Below are 15,434 nucleotides of genomic sequence, written 5' to 3' on the forward strand. Positions count from 1 at the left end.
ATGTAAAAAACCAAATAAATGATTCTGCAAACCTGAGAGAGAGAATTTTGGAGGCAATAGAAAATGTTAAGGTAAGAAAACTCAATTTTAAAAGAGTATTATAGGAAAATTTTGATAGTCCCTCTATTTACATTGAAGTGAGAAGATAAACTTTTTCTTTTTTACCTTTTCTTTTTATTTACATGTATAATTTTTTATTGATTAGAGAGAGAGAGGAGAGAGAGATTTATTGTTCCACTTTCTTATGTATGCATTGATTGCTTCTTGTATGTGCCCTGACCAGATATCGATCCCACAACCTTTGCATATTGCGACAGTGCAAGCAACTGAGCTACCTGGCCAGGGCCTGTATAATTATTTTTTTAAATGATATTTAGGGCCATTTGGCTTATTTTTAAATTTTCTTCTTAGTACATTTTTATATTAAACAACAACAGCTTTAATATAATTAAAAAAATAAAATGTGTAACATTTCCCAGAGATGGGGGAAAAATAAAGCTAATTGTATAAGAAGAATGTTTTTCAGCATCTGCCATATAGGGTAATATTTTTGGGAAAGGGATTAATGTTTTTGGAAACTTTGTTTAGTAATTCTTTTCAGAAATCTTTGGTGATTTGGAAAATAATCTTTTAGAATTATACATATTCTTTTTTTCTTTTCAATTTAATTTTGAATTTTGTTTCAATGTATACAAATGACATTATATACATTTTATTATGTTTTACAGTAAAAAAAATTACTTAACATGTATTTTTAAATGACATTTGCCAGGCATTTAAATATACATATACAACCATAGCCTTCAATCAGATCGTCCCGTGGTCAGCAAACCACAGCTCGCGAGCCACATGCGGCTCTTTGGCCCCTTGAGCATGGCTCTTCCACAAAATACCACGTGCAGGTGCGCACGTACAGTGCGATTGAAACTTCGTGGCCCATGCGCAAAAGTCAGTATTTTGTGAAAGAGCCACACTCAAGGGGCCAAAGAGCCGCATGTGGCTCGCGAGCCACGGGTTGCTAAGCCACAGTTTGTCGACCACTGGTCTAGACTATGGGTCAGCAAATTTTTTCTATAAAGGTCCAGTGATACATATTTTTTTACTTTGTAGGCATATGGTCTCTGTTGCAACTATTCTATTGCTATTGTGTGGGAGCAGCCATAGACAATACATAAATGGTTGAACATAGCCATGTTCCAATGAAACTTTATTTACAAAAACAGGTGTTGGGCCAGATTTTGCTCGTTGGGAGTCAGTAGTTTGCCAGGTCCTGATCTAGGACAGTAATTCTCAACCTGCAGGGCTTAAAAAATTCTCAGCAGTGAATCTCTACCCCCCAAACCAATTAAATAAGAACACTGGGGATGCAGTTTGGGCATTAGTATTTCAAAAAATAACTCCCCAAATGATTCTACTCTGTAGCTAACATTGAGAAAAACTTATCAAATTTCTGGCCATTCAGACCTTTTTATACAATTTTATGCCTCCCCCCCTAGGAAAACAAACAAAAACTGTTTTTTAATCAATATTATGTCTTATAGTCAGGAAAATATCCTCCAATTAAAGATTTTAAATTCAGCACACTCACCTGTGTATAGGATTTCTCTTAATTTATACTCCATGTGCAGTTTTGTTACCGGAGGAGCCACTTGAGTCTGAGAGGGCTCTCCCCTTCTCAGCTCGCTCTCTCTCTCTCTCTCTCTCTCTCTCTCTCTCTCTCTTCAGACTAGTGACAGAAAGCAGTATTGAACAAAGCAAATGAAGTTATTAAGGAAACAAAGCAATCGAATTTATAAAGCATAAAGCACAAATGGGCAACTCAGCTAGTCTGAGTGCCCTGCTTGGTGAGGGTTCAAGGGTTTTATAAGGGTGTTTCCCCTCCCCCAAATGTATACACACTTTAACAGCTGATAGCTCTAGCTCCTATTACATTTTGAAAATGAAAAGTATTTTAATAAATACTATATATATGGTGTATGTATTTTGGGGGGACATCCTGTACTTTTACCCCTATGGGTTTCAAGTTTCCCCTGCCAGATACCTTGGGCAATAGACTAGATTTCAAGGTCCCTCTTTGCATTGTTGTGGCTTTTCCCAGAATGTATGAGAACATCTGGCGATTTTATATTGGCAAGTCCCAAGACTGCTGACTTCTTTGTTCAGTGGGTGAGATAAGCACCCCCCCCGCCCCCACTTTCCCCTCCTCTAGCCCTAGCAGCTATCTATCTTGCCTAACAGTTTTTCCTTTTTTTTCTAGACCTACCTAAAATTCTTTTCACCCCTGAAACACTGTGATTAAAATAATCTTTCTTACAAAAGGGAGGAGGTGCTATATTGTGATTTATAAGAAATATATATTTGGTCATTCATATGACTAAAATATATTTTTCAGATATATATTTGGCCTTCATCCACAGTTTCTGGCTCACAGGTTCCCAAACCCTTGGAGTTTCCTAAATGTTGAGAGTGATAGAGTTGTCTTTTGTTGTGTTAATGAGGTGACTTTTGTAAAGACCCTAAGGAGGGGGCTGGTTTTATATGGAGCCAACTTTATGATTACAGGGTTATAACTTTTAGTACCACCCCCTGAATTGGGAGGAGGTAGGGGCCGACAGTGGAATCAATTGTCAGCAGCCAATGATTTAATTAATCATTCCTCTGTAATGAAACCTCCATAAAAACCCAAAAGAAGGGTTCATTCAGAGAGCTTCTGGATTGATGAACTCCAGTTGAGTATGCAAGGAGATTGGTCCACCTGGAGAGGGCATAGAACCTCTGCACCACTTCCCACGTAGGTTCTATGCATCTCTTCCATCTGGCTATTCCTGGGTCACATAACTCTGAGTTTATAATAAATTGGTGATCTGGTCAGTAAAATGTTTCTCTGAGTCTGCAGGCCTCTCTAGCAAGTTAGTGGAACGCGAGGTAGGGGTCTTGGGAACTTCTAATTTAAAGCAAGCTGGTCAGAAGTACAGATAACAACCTGAACTATCGGCTGGTGTCTGAAGTCCAAGGAGTGTTTGTTGTAACCTTCAGTTCACAGCAGGTCATCAGAAGCACATGTACAGCCTGGGTTTGTGACTGACCTGGCTTCTGAAGGTGGTGGGGGTGGGCAATCTTGTAGGACTGACCACTGAACCTGTAGCATCTGATGCTATCTCTGAGTAGATAGTGTCAGAATTGAGTTGAATGGTGGGGCACCCAACTGATGTCAGAGAATTGCTTGTTGGTGTGGGCACTCCCTCTCCACATTGAAATTGGATGCTCAGAACACCAAAAGGGGGGGTCTAAACTCTGACAGCATTTATTGTCTATCTCATTTGGTACTTATGGATATGTAACTGCTCATTATAAAAATCCCCATTTGGAATAATACTTGCATTAGCCAACTTTTCTTTAGTTCTCATAATAAGGGAAGGGAGTTGAGAAGCCCTGAAAATACTGGTAAGAAGTCTTTGAAGTTTTGTTTTAGAAGGTCATGTCTCTCATTGCTATAAACCTTGTTATTTCCAACTCTAAGTAATTAGAAGAGGTAGTTAAAATTCTTCTGGCTATTCTACGATATTATCCTATGTTGTTTTTTCCAAATTTGAAATAGTTAAAATGTTAACTATGAGATTTAATACAGGGAGTACTTATTTTTTTATCTGCAATTGATTTTCATGAATAGCATGAGGTAAGGATGCCTTTTGTACCATACCAATAACAAATTGTCTTAGCATCTTTATTGAACAGTCCTGGAGTTGGTGCTCAATAATAATTGTTGAATGAATAAATATATACTTCCTTCATAAAGTGAGTGTGGAAGACTCTTTCAAGAAACCGTCTGGGCCTGGTGTTTTCTTTGTGAGAATATATTTAACCACTGACCAATGTCTTTAAATGGTTGCAGTAATAAGTTACAATTTTCTATTCTTGGTGAAGTGACACCATGTTATTGTCTTGGCCCAGGCTTTCAGAAACTGAGATGGCTGAAAGATGAACTGGGTTTGAAAATAAATCTGTTTCTTATTCCAAACATGTCCAGACGGCAGAATCTCAAATTCAGAAAGAGCTCAGGGTAAAGATCAGATACAATGCTAGGTAACTAATTCATCCCAGTCTTCCCAGAACTTGCCCCATTTTAGCACCAAAAGCCCCACCTCCCAGGAAATCCCTCAATAATGTTAATGAAAAGCTAACATTTTAAAAGCTTTTTCACTCAGCTTATTTTCTAACTTTTAATCATTTATTCTTCTCCTTTTTATTCTTTAATTGTCTAGCATCTCTCAGACCATTGGGTCCCCATTTGTATATTGCTGATTACAGGATTCTTTATTAAAATAAATGTGAAGAGAAAGATTTGATTACATATTCTCATGCAATAATTGTATTTATTTGTCTTAGTTCAGGGCTATAACAAAGAACCCTGGACTGGGTGACTTTTAAACAACAGAACATTATTTCTCATAGTTCTGGAGGCTGGGAGCATGAAGTTACAGTGCCAACATGGTTTTCTCACATGGCAGAAAGAAGGTTAAGCTAGCTTCGTGGCCTTTCCTTATAATGGCACTAATCCTATTCATGAGGGCTCTATCTTCAAGACCTAGTTATCTCCCCAAGCCCCACCTCCACATTCCATCACATCGGAGGGTAGGATTTCAACATATGACTTTGGAGGGGGGGGTGGGCACAAGCATGCACTCCCTACCAATATGCTTTTAATTAATTGATTTCTTTCTATTCATAGCATAAAGGGTTTGTGAATTATTATGGGCCGCAGAGATTTGGGATAGGAAGGAAAGTTCACACAGATCAAATTGGATTGGCTTTGCTGAAGAGTGAAATGGTACGTATTCTTAAAAATATGATCTTTTTTGTTTTCACAGTTGCACTTACTCACAAGGCAGCTCCTTGCTTTCTTAGCCCAGCATATATACACATGTATACACACACACACACACACACACATATATATATATATATATATATATACCATATTCTATATCACTGAACATATATTGAGCAGCTACTAGATTCTTGGCATCATACTATAAGAAAGCCAACTGTGTGCCATGTGCAATATTGTTTGAGACTTAACAGAGAATTGACCAACACTGACTACATTCTGAGCGAACTGAATAAGAGATTTAGAGTAAAGTAATATCCTGTAATTTTAGAAATCTGGTATCAGATTATATAAAAGATAGGCATTCATCCAAAGCTAGAGACTAAAAAGGGAACAGCAGATTTGAAAAATTATCTGATTAGTTTCAAATGAAACTACTAGTATAAATGAATGTCACATATAAGAGGCCACATTTGCCCAATTATTAAAATTACATATACATTTAAAGTCTATATTTTATATATAATTACATATTATATGCATACACATAGTTTTGCACTGCATGAAGTGCACATAATATGCAAAACTTACAAATCTATAAAAATTATATACTTGCACAAAGGCAAGATTATTCATATGATAGTGCCATACTCATTTGTGTTATAGTATGTTTTCTTGAGTAGAAGAGAATAGGAACACAGCACTTGTGAGAAGCATTGTGCATGTGAATATTATCTTGTACATGGAAATACAGTTGACAGTTAATGATGCAGACCACTTCTGCAAATTTGTAGTCAGTATTGCCTCTCAAAGACGTATACTTAGAAATAAATCACAGTTCTAGAGACAGTGATAAAATACAGGAACTAGTAGATGTCTCTTTTTTAAAAAACATATTTTCATCTATTTAGGTTTTAAAAGAAAATATTAAAGTTGGCAATTTCAAAAAAAGAATTGGGTAATTACTTTTAAAACTAATGAATTCTGAGACTTGAGAACAGGAATGCAATTAGTGGCTTGCCATTCCCTTCTGCTTGTTTTCTTCCCTATTTTTGTTGTGTATGTTGGTCAAGTTTGTGTTTTATGTCATTACTTCACACTTGTACTCATATAATAGAGGTAAAGAATGACAGAAGAAGAACTGTGGAAGATATGGGAGAGCACTTTTTCTGGTCCACAATATTTTAAACCTGTATATAAGCTTGCTTGTATAGAAGTTTATTTCTAAATGTAACATTGATTATTTTTTGTTGCTGTTAATCCTCACCCAAGGATATTTTTTCCATTGATATTTTTAGAGAGAGTGGAAGGGAAGGAGGGGAAGTGGGGGAGAGAGAGAGAGAGGGATTGAGAGAGAGAGAGAGAGAGAGAGAGAGAGAGAAACATCAGTGTGACAGAGACACATTGATTGGTTGCCTCTCTCAAGCCTCAGCTGGGGCCAAGGATCAAGCCTGCAACCGAGGTTCAAGCCCTTGAACAGAATCGAACTTCAGACACTTCAGTCTGTGGGCCGTGTTCTAACCACTGAGCAAGCAAAACTAGCTAGGGCAACATTGACTATTTAATTTTTGGAAGTTTAAAGATAAAATTGTAGCATCAAATATCAAATAGGCATTTGTTAAATGCCTATTCTTTGAAGAGGCATGTTTTTCTTAAAGTAAGTAATTTGTCATTTTTATGTAACATGTGTTTGCTTGCTTGATTTTTAAAGGTGAAGGCTGTAAAATTATTTCTTACACCGGAAGATTTGGATGATCCTGTAAATAAAGCAAAGAAATATTTTCTTCAAACTGGTATTTAAAAGTTCCTTTACCCCATACATAGCCATGCAGATACATAATATAAATGCTATGTCAGCAGAAGGGCATTCATTACTACATAAATGTGATAAGAAATAGATTTCAATATATTCTATATTTAATCATTTTATTACATGCCCCATGTACTCCAATTTTGATCCGATCTTAAGGCCTTTTGTCTGTTCTAAATCTTGCTTGCAGGGAGGTTGGAAGGGACAGATGGCGTCTTAGTTTTTCTTGACCTAAATCCTCTGAGGAGATAGGAGTTCCCAATTCTAAACTGGTACTGATGGAAGTATATAATTCACTACAACTAGAGGAGATAGAAAAATAAACTAAATAAAAGAACATTTGTTATGTCTGATACTTTGTGCATTGGTTCTGGTCTAGTTGCCATTCAGCCCTGACTAGTGATTTTGAAAACTCTAGCTCAATAGGATGACATATATGCAGAATGCTTAATAGGAAACACTAAAGAAAACTAGTTCTGAGTGTGGGTTCTAGAGTCAATTTATATGAGTGTAACGCTCACCTTTAGTATTTGCCAACTGTATGGGCTTGTGCAATGATTTAGCCTCATTGTTTTCGTTTCTTCACCTGAAATTGAAGCTAATAATAGTACCTAAAAGACTATTATGACATTTAAATGAAATAACAGACGTAACGCTCTTAAAATAGTGCCTAGCACATACTAAATACTGAACAAATCTTACTTGTATTTAAGTAATAATAACAGCAACCATACCATTTTAGATTCATTCAAATCTGTGATCTACATATATGTGCATACTAAATTTCACTAACATTAAAATAAATGATTCCAGTTTTCAAAAATCTCCATTATTTTTAAGTATGTACATATTATAAAAACATGTAATTATTCATAGGAGAGAAATATTTTTATACCAAAACACACTCTATAAATAATATGGGCATTTCAAATTGTTATGAGTAATCTAAGTGATACTAAAGAAAATTCAAAGGGAGCTGTTTGTCTCTATTGTAGAGTCCTGAGAAGATAATTTCCTTATGGCAATGATTTCAATGATATTTACACTTTAATGTTCATAAGAAACCTGATGCAGTTATTAAAATGCTGATTCCAAGGCCCTGTTGGCATCAGCATCTTTACAGTAGAGTCCCTAATTTTAAAATGCATCCCACCAGCGAGACCTAATATTATGCTTGAGGAATCCAGACATCACCCTTTCTTATTCAAACAATTCTCTGTAAATGTCCATAATAGCTCTTTTTAAATCCCTAGGTTCAGAGGTTTATTTAATACTCTTTTATGAAGTCCTCTAATAACTGTAAATTAGTTTATCTTCATTCTGAAGTAGGAATTACTACTTTTTGTTATTTTTTAATGTGTTTTTATTGATTTTTAGAGAGAGAGAAAGTGAGAGGGATAGATAGAAGCATCAATGAGAGAGAAAAATCTTCCTTCGGCCACCTCCTGCAGGCCTCCTATTAGGGATCAAGCCCACAACCTGGGCATGTGCCCTGACTGGGAATGCGACCCGTGACCTCTTGGTTCATGGGTTGACACTCAACCACTGAGCTAAACTGGCTGGGCTGTTTTTGTTTTTATGTGTTTTGTTGTTGTTTTTTTAAAGCAGGGAACGTGAATGGCTCATATGATTAATGGTCTTTCTTTTTAAAAAAACAATTCTTCAAGTGTAGTTAGATTTATAGTTGGTGCTGAACATCTTCATATTCAGGTGTAAAAGAGCAGCAGTTCATTGACTCTCATTTAGAAAGCATAATAAAGGTCTTCATAACTGGCCTTTAAATAAAAGTGGTTGACTAACTGATTTTCTCTTTATTGCAGAGGATGCTAAAGGCACACTTTCATTGATGCCAGAATTCAAAGTTCGAGAGAGAGCATTGTTGGAGTCACTGCATCGCTTTAGCATGACCGAGGAGGGTTGTATCCAGGCCTGGTTCTCCTTTCCTCATTCTATGCGCATTTTCTACATTCATGCATATAGCAGCAAAATTTGGAATGAGGCCGTATCTTACAGACTAGCAACCTATGGATCAAGAGTGGTGGAGGGTGATTTGGTCTGTTTGGATGAAGATGGTGATGATGAGCAATTCCCAAATAATAAAGTAAGTGTCATTTCATCAGGATTTCCCAAGAGTAGTTACCTTAGCAGGAATACTAATTTTCTGAAGCCCTTATTTTATAAACAACTTAAACCTAAATATGGATTTTATTCCTGTTTAACTTATATTTGCTCATCTTCTTTTCTACTCTGCTGTCAGCTGAGGCTTACTACACGTCAATAAATGAAAAAATAAAATAGTCAATGGTGTGAAGTGAAAGGTACAAAGATAGTAAAACTTCCTTTGAAGAACACATTTTTTAAAAAATTATAAATAATGCACAAAACAGTTTCTTTAAAAATAAAAACCGAAACATTGCAGATGTAGCTGTTACCCTTGCCATGACTCCGTTGTGATCTCCTCCCCTGCCTCCAGAAAACCAACCTCTGTTTTGGAGCCTGTGTCCTTCTAGATATTTTTCTATGCTTTCACATAAATATCCACAGGAAAGAGATTTTTATTCTATTAGTTAACACTGAGAAAAGAAAAGACAGGGCTTAGAGGCTAAAAGCTTAACATATGAAAGAAAAGATTTTTGTTATAATGGTATATAGGGCATGTAATGGTCTGTGTTTCTTTTATATAAGTGCAATTTCACAACTTGTTTACCTTTTAACAATATCTTAGAGACGTTTATATTCATTTCACATAAAGGAACCCCACTTCATACTAACATAAGAAAGAGCAGACAGGAATTTATTGGCCCTCACACCTGGAAGCCCATGATTGATCCAGGCCCAGCTGTATCCAGGGTCTTAGGCAATGTCCTACCTCACCCCTCATTTTCTTTAGCTGTCAGCTGATTTTCTGTTAGATTCATTCTCAGTCTGGCTTAAACTTTATTCCTTTAATGGCAAGATGGTTATTAGCAACTCTACGCTGATTTCTCACAACTTCTCCAGAAAAGAGGGCTTTTTTCCCTCAACAGTTTTAACAAAAGCCATGGAATTGAGTCTCAGTGGCTCAGCATGGTGTGACTTGGGCCATAGTTCCCCAGCCCCATAGCTGTGGACTGGAGTATGTGATTCGTAAGCCCGTGTTGCCAGGGCTCCTTCCTGAAACCATCCCACCCTAACTGCATCTGAGATCTGGGAGGGGAGCTCTCTGGAAAATTTGCTACCGGAAAAGAGGTAGTAAAGGCTGAGCAAGTTTTATTATTTCATTAAGTTTTATCATTTCAATATTCATGGCTTTTGAATATTTAGGTAAGAAAGTAATCCCTAGGATCATAAATTACTAAGAATGGTCATTTAACAGACACAGACAAAACTGTGTAGAAAGAAACCTAGCAGTATCTTACGTTTTATTTTAACTCATGTGAATGGAAGAAGAGAAATGTCAGTGATCCTCTTCTAATAAATAATGAAAAATTCTAAGTTTTTTAACACCTTCTGGATAACCTGTCCATTTAAATATTACCTCAGTCTGGCTTAAACTTTATTCCTTTAATGGCAAGATGGTTATTAGCAACTCTACGCTATACATTATTTAGTAAGTCAGCCATTTTTTCATTCCGATTTGTAGAAGTTAAAGGTTACTTTGACAAGATATTACAATGGTCTCTGAAATACATGCATCTTGTAGGTTTCTTTGTTCAACATAACATTAGTAAGGAGTTTTGTGGTCAGAATTGTATCAGCTTTTCCTTTTGGAGCTGTAGGAGAAAAGAGAACATTTTCTCCTTTATATCCTGAAGTTTCCTTTTATCAGCAGCAAAAATTGTTTATAATTTTAAGGCCAATCATTTATGCTTTATTAGTTACCATTGAGAAAAGAACAGGCAGGACTTAGAGGCTCAAAACTTAAATTAGGAAAAGGAAAAAAGCAAAATGAGATTTTTAAGACGTGGTACTAGTATATAGGACATGTAATGTTGCACATCTATAATTAAAAATTGTAGGAAACAAATCTGATTCCCTTTTTGATAGGATTACTAGGCTAAGAAGTATATCTTTATTTCAAGGCATTTGGTAGATTCTCTTTTAATTTTTTTATGAGCAAGATAGAGAAATGTGAGTTGCACAATTCATATTTGGGGAGCAGTCATACAGCAAAAGCATGTTTGTAGATTGATATTAACCTGGAGAGAGTTCTCTTAAGGCAAAACATGGTCTTTTGTACCTGAACATGTTTTTTTGGTATTTTCATAAATTATTTAAATAACAATATTGTAGGTATGCTTATGACTTTGTGAAAGACAAAAAGCTGGAAGTGATACAGGAGAGATCATAACCCCATTTATTTTGGTCAGATCACACCTGGAGTTTTATATCCATTTCGGAGTATAACAGTTAAACAGGTTATTTACCTAAAAATAAGCAACTCAAGTGAAAAAACCACAAAAACGAGGAGGAACATTATTGATAAGGGTAGAGAATAAAGGGGAAAGCAAGCAGATTTAGAAGCTATCTGGACACTATCATATACATTGAGTGCTTTAGGAAGGTGGAGATGCTGTCAGTCCTTGTGGAATGATGCTGTTGCCTTTGAACTTGAGCTCTCCTTTGCAAGAGAAATTAGTTATTCTGTGGTGTCCTGCAGCAACATTTCTCAAACGTAATACATCACACACCTCCTACATATGATACCCGTAACTGTTCTATGAAATGCATTTTGAGAAACACCACTTCCCATAGAGTCTGATATTTGTTGGGGACAAAGGAGGGGGTAGTTTGACAGAAGCAGATTTTTGATTCAGCGTAATAAAGAACAACTTTGTAATTTGGAAAAAGATTGTTGGTGACTGAGGTAAAAGTAAAGAAGTGTTAAGCTGCCCGCCCAAATCTGTGTGTGCCAACTTCAGTTATCAGTGGTTAAAGCAGGAAGAATAATTCTAATTTTTTATGTAATCTGCTCCTCCAGAAATAAACTGTGTAAAGGTCTTGTTTGGATATATGCATATTCAGCATAGGAGTCAAATTTTACATAACAAAATTAGGGAAAATTGAAGAAATTCGGAACATTTGAGAATCATCCATACTTTTCATCATGTTTTTTAAAAATAGGTTCACCTTGTAACTGAAGAAGAGGAATCGGCTAATGCATATGCAATACATCAGGTAAATTTGCTTAAAAATTAGTATCACTTAGATCTAAATGTAGACATTATCTCCAAAAGACAAACATGTGACCAGTTCCCCTCCCCCACTATTTTTTTTCCACTTTCCAATTTAGAGTGTGTATATATATATATATATATATATCATAAATGTATACAGCCATATGACTACCACAACAATCAAGATGAAGAATAGTTTCATCTCTCCTCAAAATTTCCTGTGCCCTTTGTAGTCAACCTCCATCCCCAGGCAACAACTCATCTACTTTCTATCCCTATGGTTTTGCCTTTTAAAAAATGTCATATAAATGGAATCATATAGTATAGTAGAGGCCTGATGCACAAAATCGTGCAAGGGGCTCGGCCCTCGCAGCCACAGCGGCTTGCCTTGGTCCTGACAGCCCTGGCTTCATCCAGAAGGATGTCCGGAAGGTCGTTTGGCTGCCTGGTCTAATTAGCATATTATACTTTTATTATTATAGATGGCCTTTTGTGTCTGGCTTCTTTCAATTAGCCTAATGAATTTGCAACATTAATATTGTGTGGATTTGAGTTTTTTTACCTTGTTTCTTTTTTGACTACCCTCTGGTACTGTTCAAGAAAAATGTCTAGAGGTCATCAGTCAAGGAGGAAAACCCCACAGAATGCAGTATCTACTCATCAGCGGCTGAGAAAATAAACATTACTTTTGCTGTCTGCTATTTGCTCTCATGTTTTTAAATTAGTAAGAGGAATGTAAAATTATCAACTAAAATACCAGTTGAGCAGCAGAGGTTATTCTTTGTGTTAGAGAAAGAATCTGCTTTTAGGATTGTATGACTGCACAGAGATTAAGTCTGTTGGTTAATTAAGTGTACCTAAACTTCTTGTTCCATCTCTTCTACCTTAGTAGTGGTTTGTCTAGTAATATCTGACTTGAATTGGTTATCTTGTTTATTATGAATCCTTCTTGATTTTAGGTAGCTCTTTTCTTTGTCTGCTAGCATAAAAAATAAAGTAGTATAGTATTCAATAGTATGTTTTAGGCTGATTGTACGTTTCTATTCTGAGACTGTTTTTACAGATCTAGGACCCAGTCATAAAAGTAAATTTAAAATTTGATCATATATTTTTTCTGAAGGCTGTTTCATGTATCTTTTTGCCCCCTTCCCTTGTGCAGGTGGTTCTTCCAGTGCTTGGATACAATGTTCAGTACCCAAAGAACAAAGTAGGGCTGTGGTACCAGGAAGTACTTAGCAGAGATGGACTACAGACATGTAGGTTTAAAGTACCTACTCTGAAACTGAACGTTCCAGGATGCTATAGAAAGATTTTGAAACAACCCCGCAATCTGTCATACCAGCTAATAGAAGAACATGGTATTGATGTCAAAGCAGAAGGTTCCCACATTGATGAAGCGACTTTATCTCTTTTGATTTCTTTTGATCTTGACGCTTCATGTTATGCTACTGTGTGTCTGAGGGAAATAATGAAGCATGACTTTTAAAACCAGTATCCTTGATATTCCATGTATCTGTCATTCTTCAAAGGAAAGGGAGCTAAAATTTGTTTGAGCATCTGCCATGTGCTAGGAGTTTTGTAATTGTTATCTCCCTTAGTTAAGCACTATCCCAATAAAGTAGGAATTTGCTACTAACATTCCAGAAGACATATAAGCTAGTAAGTGTCAGAGTCTGAATTTAAGACTCCAAAGCCTGTGTTTCTTATCTATTATCTGACATTTCAGTGACCTTTATTGTGTTATAAAAGTTACAATCTTTCTGGACTATGGAGAGCATATATAATACTGTAAGATAACAGTTAAGAAAGAATGCTTTTAGAGTAATGTTTATATCCTTTAGCTTCTTGCTTAGAATATAAATGAAACCAGATTGTAATGAAAGCATGTAGTTGGAGATAAAGATAGATGAATCATTTTGTTAACTGCTATTGTCATTCTTTCATATTTGAAATTATTGATCAGAAAAATACATCAGGGAAATGTAATCCCTCTATAATAGCTACCTCAGGGTAGTTTACCCTTTTATGAGATAAATAATCTTCAATGAAGATTGAAATAAATCTTTTATACAACTTCTTTATCTTGTCATACATTGACCCACCTCTTTCCTCCTCCTCCCATTATCTAAGCATAGATTTTTAGAGTCAATCAGATCTGGGCTGACTCCATGCCTGATACTAACTAGTGACTTCGAGTATGTAACTGATTTTTTTTTTTGAGGCTCACTTAAAGAATCAAGATAGCACCAATCTCCTCAGCAGCAAATAATTGGATTATCTCTACTTTTATGTTGCTAGAGGAAGAAAACATGTGGCCCATTTAAAAATTTAAATATTTGTTAGGTTAACTATTTCACATCATACTAGTAAACCATTCCTAACCACTTTATATTAATAAATTAAATTTAGGGGGAAATAGGAAGATCCGAGCAGTCTCTAATTTCTGGTAACTTTATTTTATTTTATTTTTTAAAAATATATTTTATTGATATTTTACAGAGAGGAAGGGGAACGAATAGAGAGTTAGAAACATTGATGAAAGAGAAACATTGATCAGCTGCCTCCTGCATACCCCCTACTGGGAATGTGCCCACAACCGAGGTACATGCCCTTGACCGGAATCGAACCCGGGACCTTTCAGTCTGCAGGCCGATGCTCTATCCTTGAGCCAAACTGGCTAGGACTCTGGTAACTATATAATGAAATTTTAAAAAGCAGTATATATTATGTATCAGTAATGTGTCACTTCTATATACTTTAAGTCAGTCAAACCATTTTGGGAATATTAGCATAAAAAAATAAAATGCAAAAGAAGGCCAAAACCGGTTTGGCTCAGTGGATAGAGCGTCGGCCTGTGGACTGAGGGGTCCCGGGTTCGATTCCGGTCAGGGGCATGTACCTTGGTTGCGGGCACATCCCCAGTGGGGAGTGTGCAGGAGGCAGCTGATCGATGTTTCTCTCTCATCGATGTTTCTAACTCTTTATCTCTCTCCCTTCCTCTCTGTAAAAAATCAATAAAATATATTTAAAAAAAATGCAAAAGAAGGAAACGAGCTACATACAATGCAAAATTTGCTTATTGTAGCATTTTTATATATAATGAAAGAAATTAGCAATAGTTTGAAAGTCCAGCATTAGATAACAAAAGTAAGCAAAATGAGATCTATCAATTTGATGGCAAAACATGTTAATTACTAAAAATGATGATGATAGTTTTAGTCATGAGAAAATGTTACCCTTTAAAAGCAGAACATATATTACAAATGCGGTACGTACACTGAGTGCAGCTTTTTCTAAGGAGAGACACGTTAGCATAGTGATTAAAAGCATAGATAGTGGACACAAAATCCCCCAGTTTCAACCTTGGCTCACCCACTTACAGCAGCATGACCTTGGACAAGATATTTAAGTTTTATGTGCTTCAGCTTCAATATATATAAAGTGGGGATGGTAATAGTCTTACTTCTTAGGGTTATTGTGATGATTTGCTGAGTCAATATATGTAAAGCAGCTTAGAAAAGTGCCTGACACTTGTCCTATCTAATAAAAAAGAAACATGCTAATTGGTGTATGACCGCTACCCTTCCCATTGGCTAATCAGGGCAATATGCAAATTAACTGCCAGCCAAGATGGCGGCTG

General features: G+C 36.1%; 1 protein-coding gene across 1 annotated transcript in view; it reads left to right on the forward strand.

The window, feature by feature from the left end:
* PUS7L (pseudouridylate synthase 7-like) overlaps nucleotides 1-14,300 on the forward strand; it is a 25,398-nt gene extending 11,098 nt beyond the window's left edge. Inside the window, exons 4-9 of the mRNA XM_015558558.1 lie at nucleotides 9-71; nucleotides 4,730-4,828; nucleotides 6,540-6,621; nucleotides 8,459-8,739; nucleotides 11,742-11,795; nucleotides 12,954-14,300. Coding sequence (XP_015414044.1) covers nucleotides 9-71; nucleotides 4,730-4,828; nucleotides 6,540-6,621; nucleotides 8,459-8,739; nucleotides 11,742-11,795; nucleotides 12,954-13,280 — 906 coding nt within the window. The 3' untranslated portion in view covers nucleotides 13,281-14,300. The remainder of the gene's footprint in view (nucleotides 1-8; nucleotides 72-4,729; nucleotides 4,829-6,539; nucleotides 6,622-8,458; nucleotides 8,740-11,741; nucleotides 11,796-12,953) is intronic.
* Nucleotides 14,301-15,434: the final 1,134 nt, after the last annotated feature.

The sequence above is a fragment of the Myotis davidii genome, unplaced genomic scaffold (genome assembly GCF_000327345.1).
Source record: "Myotis davidii unplaced genomic scaffold, ASM32734v1 scaffold290, whole genome shotgun sequence".
Lineage (NCBI taxonomy): Eukaryota > Metazoa > Chordata > Mammalia > Chiroptera > Vespertilionidae > Myotis > Myotis davidii.